This window comes from Cydia strobilella, chromosome 17, assembly GCF_947568885.1.
Source record: "Cydia strobilella chromosome 17, ilCydStro3.1, whole genome shotgun sequence".
NCBI lineage: Eukaryota > Metazoa > Arthropoda > Insecta > Lepidoptera > Tortricidae > Cydia > Cydia strobilella.
In genome coordinates this window covers 1,076,599-1,085,623 of record NC_086057.1, presented here as the reverse complement: position 1 = coordinate 1,085,623, position 9,025 = coordinate 1,076,599, and the positions used below count along the sequence as shown (strand labels likewise).

The 9,025-nt window shown below is 40.6% G+C and overlaps 1 protein-coding gene across 1 annotated transcript; it reads right to left on the bottom strand.

Moving 5' to 3' along the window:
* Window positions 1–2,822: 2,822 nt before the first annotated feature.
* LOC134749132 (uncharacterized) lies at window positions 2,823–8,806 on the bottom strand. The gene is made up of 4 exons (XM_063684036.1): window positions 8,563–8,806; window positions 4,298–4,458; window positions 3,480–3,584; window positions 2,823–2,937 (listed from the first exon to the last, which is right to left on the bottom strand). The coding sequence occupies exons 1-4, from the start codon at window positions 8,698–8,700 to the stop codon at window positions 2,823–2,825; spliced, it is 519 nt and encodes a 172-aa protein (XP_063540106.1). The 5' UTR covers window positions 8,701–8,806.
* Between the last annotated feature and the right edge of the window lie 219 nt (window positions 8,807–9,025).

Sequence of the window (9,025 nt, the reverse complement as noted above, 5' to 3'; positions counted from 1 at the left end):
TAGTGGACTAATTGCCGAACCTTGGTGAACTCCCACTCCTACCTCGAACGCTTCGCTGAGGCCTGCTGGACTTTTTACTCTCGTATGTGAATTGTGATACATGTCCTGTATAAGCTGTATGTAAATTTCAGGCAGGTGTTGAGCCCTAAGCGCCTGCCATACAAGTCTACGCGGTACCCGGTCGAACGCCTTTTCCAGGTCGATAAATATAAAGTTAGTAAATTCTACAACAAGAACATAAAAAAATATCCGTCTCGAGTGAAGCGAGGACCGATATTGGTAAAAAATAAAATGATATTAATGCTACAGTTACACATTTTGAGAAATTTATAGAGAAACACTACATATTTAAGAGTATTTTGAGGCATTTAAATTCGAGACTAAATAAATTAGTTGGTACAAGGACCTGAGGCGACAACGCGCAGCTCGTACCATCCTGCCTGTTTTTATAGGTTGGGACTCTATTGCTACGTAAATACATGTCTCAACCGATGTATATAATTTTGCTATTTTTTGGAACCTACACACGACCTTTAAGGATGACTCACGTTAGACCGGGACGTGTCCGGGCCGGAGCTTACGGCGCTAACTTTTCTATGACATGACAGGTAATCACGTGATGCTTTCCATAGTAAACGAAGCGCCGGAAGCTCCGGTCCGGACACGGCCCGGTCTAACGTGAGTCATCCTTTATCAGCATAAGATGTGAAAAAGCATCTAAATCCTTTCAGATATTTATATTTACATAGTTATATTAAGCAAACAATATCCACAACACAAGTAATAGGATTATATTCACTACAGTAAAACAATTAAGCTCCACCCATTCTCGTAAGATATGTGTGAGACAATGGATGGTGCCCAGAGGACCGGAGCAATCGCAAACGATTCCGCCGATTTACTACCTCGGGTGGACCGGCGGACATATTTTATGCTTAAGGCGTCTGGCTGTCATTATCAATGGAATTTGGATGTGTTACACCAATTACATTTTAAATAGTCCGTTTAATTTGACTTGCACCCACTCGGATCTAATCGGATCGGATCGGATCGGATCGGATTGAGGTGTCAGGTGTCAGGTTCTTACAGAAATTTATTTATCAATGAGTACATCGCCACACTTTGTCATTGCAAACACCACGGTCCGACTCTAGCCTACATCTGTGGCTTTATCTGTGTTAAAGTCATTAAATAAAGTAGGTATCCATATTCTCACTTCAGTTTAGGTTTTAGTTTTCAAAAATCTTATTGGAGTCTATCGCGTTATTAGCCACTGGTGCGCCCTTAGGTTAGATAGAGTTAGGTTAAACTAATATGAACCAAGCTCCAAAACAAATGCGATGCCAAGCAAAAAGTTATTTTCACTCCCTTTTCTGATGCTGACACGACTTATTCCATATCAGAACAAAAACGACAACAAACGACGCTCGCCTCGTTACTGCGAGCATCATTATTCATTCTCGAGTACTAATTAGAAGGGAACTGTATACTAATTCCGAGTTCTACGTATCACTATTAGTAGTGTAGTGTTACTTCGGGGTTACTACATAGCAATGAGGATATAATAAGATAGAGCAGTATTGTCATAGTAAATTTTGTAACCACTGTAAATTCACTGCCATCTATCGACATACTTTAAAACTAAAAATGAAGATTGATTGCATTAATTATTTTTATATAATTTTGACTCATGTTCTTTCACTGATATGCGTTAAAATTATAAATAACAAACGAAACCGTCAACGCCCTCTATACGAGAGTAGGCCAAAACTAGTGGCGCCATCTGATCGAGAATCAAATTTTCGTGATTTTCGAGGCACGTGTTTTCCTTAGACTGTATCCATCTATTACGGAGTTATATCTATCTTTGCTACATAGACAAAGTTTTACATACCTATATATGTAGAATGTTATTAGTAAAGTAAAATTAGTCAGTGAGGGCAGCTTCGCGCGAGTGTTAAGACTTGTGAGAGTTGTTGAGATAATGTTAAATTAAAAACAAATATCATCAAATTTGAATGTACTCGTATTACATTTTTCCATCGTCAATTTAAGCATCTGTCATCCTGTATTATGTATCCTGTAAGTGATCTTAACTGACATTGAGAGTCAGATGAAATTAAACAATCCTACCACTTTTAAGGAATGATTTATTTACTCCATTGCAATTTTTTAGGATTCCGTACCCAAAGAGCAAAATCGGGATCCTATTACTAAGACACCTCTGTCCGTCTGTCTGTCTGTCACCAGGCTCTATCTCATGAACCGTGATAGCTAGAGAGTTGAAATTTTCACATATTATGTATTTCTGTTGCCACTATAACAACAAATACTTAAAAGTACGGAAACCTCGGTGGGCGAGGACAACAATTCATACAATTTAATTATTGTCGTCAGCCTAAAGGTTTTTTTCTTCATAAAGTCTTCGCAACAGTGACACACACGACCCGATTCGAACTTTAGGATACGTCAAATATTAGGTCTAGAAACGATATGGATTAGATAAATCAGTTTCAAAAGTGAAATTACTTCAAACAAAAACGACACTGACACATCTAATCCATATCGTATCTAGACTTAATATTTGACGTATCTTAAAGTCCGATTCGGGCCGACAGTCCGCGTCAACGCTGCTGAAGTCACAGTTGGAATGGAACCTTTACTCAGAATATCGCCGCTATACTTACTCAACCTCGTATCTGCAACACTCATTTGATGACAAAAACACCCGTATTCCGAATGAAAGAAAAGCGACATTTCCATCAAATGATTGTTGCAGATATGAGGTTAAGTAAGTATAGCGACGATATCAGATCCCGTTTTCATAAGTCAGTGTACGTCGACACTTCGAACAAACTAAAGGGGCAGGATGAGATTGACTGTTGACATCCCTCCTCAGTCACGTTATGCCATTTCTCAGTAGCCGAAGACTGCTTCCTGTAAAAAAAACATATCCAAATGATGTCATATTTAAACTGTTGTGAGACATACTAACATTAAAGCGCGCGAGTGACTAAAACGAGTGAGTCTAAACCGTGAAATTATTTGATGTCATATTGTTATCTTTTGCGCGTGCATTTCGCTTGCAATTGTTCGTACAGTCAGCAGCATGTAGCAATAATTGCTAAGCGGGCGAGGTGTTCAAAATTATCTTGACGATTTATTGTTAAGAGAATAAGAGCGCGTCAAGGTAATTTTGAACACCTTAGCATCTTCCGCTGCAGACTATGTACTGGCGCGAACGAGACGCTCGGGCGAATGATAGCAAGAAGACATCATTTTGATAGAATGTACGTTGGGATTTGCCTGCTTGACTCAAAATTAGCACTTGTAATTGAAACCATAACCAACTTCACTGTCTTGTTGCCCAAAAAGGCCCGCCATAGACGGACAGCTTGATCGAACAACAGCTACAAGAGCGGTCCGTCTGTGGCGGACCTAGTTACTTCTTTTCTGACTGACACTTAGTATATACGTACCGGAAAACCATTTTAAGTATATTGAAGTACACCCCCGTAGGCTTCAGTAGCATTTGCGTCTCGCAGATAGCGCGTCGAATGCAGTGGTACCCGTTGAGACCGTTTCTGGAAATGACGTTATCTTTATGAAGCATTGTTATATATCATGCGGAATGATGGTAAGGGGTGGTGGCCGAGTGGATATGACGACTTTCAATCCGGAGGTAGCGGGTTCAAATCCTGCCTCGTACCTATGAGTTTTGAGGAACTTAAATATATAGGGAATATTATTATCATTTGAAAGGTATTTAGCACTAGCTTTTCGGTGAATGAAAACATCGTGAGGAAACTGCTGAAGAAAAAGTGAGCATTTCTGCTGCAGTACCTATTGCGGCGCGTCATTCCGACTGCGTTGCTGCCGCAAATGTCAAAAATCCAGGCAGCAACATCAATTTTGACTTTTATTTAACAAGGCCCATATTACATATACCTTATAGACTAACATACATATAAATTTCATTGTTGAATCGTCTGCTCTTGTGTCGGATTCGGCAGTTTGCCCCGGAACCTCCGAAACACCCTTCGGCCAGAAGTCGGCGCACTCGATGGTCCCCTGCAGCGGTCGCGGCAAGCGCACCATAAAAGGGTTGAAGTGCACGTGCGCGATCGAAGCTGGAACACCCTCAGCGTGTAACCGGTCTTCTAGTGTACATTACTCCACCACTTCAGCAGCGGTGGCGGTGTAATGCCTTTTACAGCAGCAATGCAGTCGTTAGTTATATCGGGCTGCAATACTGCTGCTGCATTACTGCTGTGAACGTCCAGTCTCCAGAACTAACCTGTCCAGCAGTGTTTCCAGATTGCCGTACACTGATCTCCGATGCAGGTGGTGGTAGGGATGGAAAGAGTCGGGTGGTTCGTCCCAGTTCATACGGAACCCCAGCGCGTAGGCGTATATTTGGTTCCAGGGCACCATGTTGGCTTTGAAATTCAGACGGTACTGGAATGGAAGAAATAGTCTAATTTTAGTTGTTTTTATAACTTCAAAACTTATTAACTTACACGACCTCGGTCACAAGCACATTAGAGGCATTCCACGAGAATGTCGCTTACGAAATGTAATTTTACTAATATAAATAAATAAATATAAAATAAAATTCATTTATTTCGGACAATTCGGAATCCATATACAATTACAATTATACAATTTAACATATTAAAATTAAAATTAAAATTAGAATTACAATTAAAATACAATTACACATCATTAAATTAAATTAAATTTATTAATGCGGCTAACGTGCATGGCGGACCAGTGCTTCAGAAGGCCACTGTCCCACCTGCTAGCCACGACGGCCAGGAGGCTGTGGCGGCTGTCACGCACCCTACCGAGCATCGCGGCGCAACGCTTGCGGAGCGTGGCGTGGAAACCGTCAACGCTCGCGTCCGCAAACATCCCGGACGCGCTGCAGTATCGCGGCAGCCGCAACAGCACCCTGAAAGCGTCGTTGTACTGGACCCGCAGAGCATTAAGCGATCGTTGTGTATATCTGGTCCATAGGCTGCAGGTATACAGCGATGTACAGTACGCTCTGAACAGAGTTATTTTTACTTGGGCTGTACAACGGTGAAACCTGCGCGCTATCATATTAGCTCTCATCGCTAATGCTCTGCGTTCCCTTTCTATGTCTGCGTCATCGCGCAGATCTTCGGTTACCAAATGCCCTAGGTATTTGAAGGTCGTCACCCTCTTCAGTACCTGACCATTCAAGTGAATGGGAGGTACATACTCTGGGCACTTGTTTCCCGCTTTAAACACCATGTACTCACTTTTGAGTGCGTTATATTTTAAATTGTGATGGCGAGCGTACGATTCGCAAATGTCCAAAAGGATCCTCAATCCGCCCACCGATGGGCTCAGCAACACCATATCATCAGCGTAACTTATATTATTAAAACAGACCCTGTCAATATGGCATCCGACATGCGTGTTGCTGAGCTCACCGATTAAGTCGTTTACATAAAGATTAAATAATTTTGGAGAGGTAAGCCCCCCCTGCCTCACACCGCACTGCAGTCCATATTCGTCCGAGAATACATCGCCCCAGCGGACGCTATTTCTCTGGCCCCCATACCAGTACCTAAATATGCGTGTAAGTTCCTTTGGAAACTCTATCCTGTCCAGCTTTTTCCATAATAAGTCATAATTTACGAGGTCAAAAGCCTTCGAGAGATCCAAAAAGCACGCATAAATAGGAGTTTTTCTGCGGGTATAGTACTCGACAGCCTGCTTTAGACAAATTATTGCGCTCTCGGTTGACAGACCAGCACGGAAGCCGAACTGCGCGTCATGTATTTGCAAGCACTTGTCCAGTTGCAAATTGAGCATGCTGTCAAGCACCCTAGCCACAATGGTTGCCAGAGAAATAGGTCTGTAGTTCGTCTTGTCAGATATATCACCTGTTTTATTTTTAACGATCGGAACCACTAGTGTTTTGATCATACTCTCGGGCAAATACGAATGACTAATGCAGAGGTTAAAGAGCATTGCCAATAATCTAGGCAAGTGAGGACCAGCAAACTGCAAATGCTCGACGCTTAAGCGGTCATGACCGGGAGATTTACCTCTCTTCATACTCCTTAGTACTTTAGCAACATCTTTGGCACTAAAATGTACTTCTGAAAATGCTGAAATGCTAAAAGCGATGTTTGATATTATAACAAATTGTTTAGTATATTCGGTTGGTTGTGTTGAATCTTTTTTTAAGTATGTTAAAGTTTAAATTTTAAGTGTGTTGAATTTGACGACTGTGATTTTGAGAAATGAAAGTAATATAACTGCTGTAATTCTCGAGTTTTATTCATTTCATTGAGGTAGCTGTCATGCAATGCAAAAACATTTCGTAAGCGACATTCTCGTGGAACCAAAGAGTACGATGAAATAATAATAGAACTTAAATGAGACATACAAATATTACCGCTCGCCGCTCCCATTTCGCTTGCGACCATAGTAGCCAAAGTGTTTGACAGTGTGCTTAATTCTCAGATTGACAAATATCTAAAGTTACACGACAACCAATTTGGCTTTAGATCGGGTTTGTCGACCGAAAGTGCAATTCTGAGTCTTAAGCATACTGTCAAATACTACACAGACCGACAGACAAATGTATACGCATGCTACCTTGATCTATCGAAGGCATTCGATATGGTTAATTATGACATCCTTTGGCAAAAACTGAATGACATTAACATGCCACCAGATTTAAATAAAGTTCTGAAGTACTGGTATCAAAACCAATCGAATGTCGTTAGATGGGCGGGAGCATTTTCGGATGCATACAGGTTGAAGTGCGGAGTAAGGCAGGGAGGATTGACTTCGCCTAAGCTCTTCAACCTGTATGTAAATGCACTGATAGAGGAACTCAGCAGCACCCGCATCGGGTGCCATATTGATGGAGTATGCGTAAACAATATCAGCTACGCCGACGATATGGTGCTGCTGAGTGCCTCTCCCTGTGGGCTCACTAAGCTGATAGGTGTCTGTGAGCGGTACGCTAGTAGTCACGGTTTAAAATATAATGTCAGAAAGAGCGAATGTATGGTCTTTAAGGTTAGAAACAAATGCCCATCCGATATCCCACCTATCAAATTAAGCGGCGAGGTACTCGCTGTAGTGTCACAATTTAAATATCTCGGGCATATCGTGACATCTGACCTTAAAGACGATACGGACATTGAACGAGAGCGAAGAGCATTGTCTATTAGAGCTAATATGATCGCCCGTAGGTTCGCTAAATGCTCTAATCAAGTCAAGGTCACTCTTTTCAGGGCTTACTGCACTTCCCTATATACTAGCGGCCTATGGGCGAACTACACAGTGGCACGGTACAATTCTCTTCGTGTACAGTTCAATAACTCTTTCAGGGTGCTGATGGGGCTGCCGCGATACTGCAGTGCATCAGGGATGTTTGCCGAGGCGCGGGTGGACTGTTTCCACACGACTATGCGCAAGCGATGTACATCCCTGGTGCGCCGGATCCGCGCTAGTACCAACAGCATTTTGAAAATGATATCTGACCGTTTAGACTGTGCATATCTCAACCGCTGTTGTAGTATACACCTGAACCGGGATGTACAATACCTACACTGACACCTGAAAACTTGTAAGAAGTATGAAGTGACATTTTATCAAATTTTAAAATTTTAATTTTAATTTAATTCTAATTAATGATAATACCTATTATACATTTTTAAATTTTAATTTTTAAACATATTTTAGTGACATTGATATTAATTTTATTGAATTTTGTTTTTATTGTATTTTGTTTGATTTAATTTCACTTCTTTTAAATTTTTTTATTAATTAATTTATTATTAAGTTTATTGACATTCGTTATATAGTGTATAATACTAACCATATATTTAAGCTTTATGTGTACTAACAACAATGATCTCAGTTGGTCTATGAATAAAATTAAATTAAATTAAATTAAATTACATATTACTTCACGCCGCCACCCTAGTAAACTCTAATGGCGCTACTCAGAACTGTTTGATCAATTAAGTACAATAGCCTACTCTAAGTTAATGAATTGTTATTTCATGAAGAAATTCCACAATTCCATTACCTGTCGCGTTGTTCATTTTCTGCGGATGAAATTGCTTTGAGACTTGAACAAGATAATTTTAAACTGTATAAACTGTTTCTATTTAAGGATGACTCACGCTAGACCGGGCCCGGCCCGGGCCGAGGCGTCCGACATGTCATTTTTTATGACTACTGATCCGTGATATGGTGCTTTAGATAGAAAACGAAGCTCCGTCCCAGCCCCGGCCCGGTCTAGCATGAGTCATCCTTTATCTAAAAATATCATTTGGATTCAGACTTCACCATCGTTACTGCTGCAGTTATGTGGCGCGACATTGCTGACAACTGCATTGCTGCCGCAAATATCAAAAATCCTAACAGCAACATCGATTTTGACATTACCAGGATTTGAAGCTCTTTCCTGGTGGGGCCTCTCTACCGACTAGGTCAGGAGGCCGTGAACTTAAAAGTAACAATCCTACTTAGGCGTCAGAGGTAAAAAAAGTAGGTACTTACGAAAAAATGAGAAATATTCTCAAAACTTAAATATCTCTTCACTCTCTGACTTCTTTCACTATTCGCATCACCGGTACCAATCAACACAAAAGCTATTAAAACTACATAAGTTAATAAGACAATTTGATACATTTTCATTGTAACGATTTCACTGTCCTGCTCAGTTCCTTATACTGAACTAACTGTCTCAGTGGGTCAAAAATGTCTTCTGTTAAACCTGATAAAATATAATGCAAACTGACCGAAAACCACACAGAATAAGTGTAACGTAACGGTACTTAAGTTAACTCGAATCTGGGGCAGGAATAGCTACGTAACATAATAATTATATTATTGTTTCCACGTAATAAAGTCAATATACTGTACGTACCTATAACGTATCAAGTATGTACCATAAAACCACCCAACTATATGTAGGTAGTTCAGAACATAATTTATTTAGTCGTAGATATAGCATGTTTTT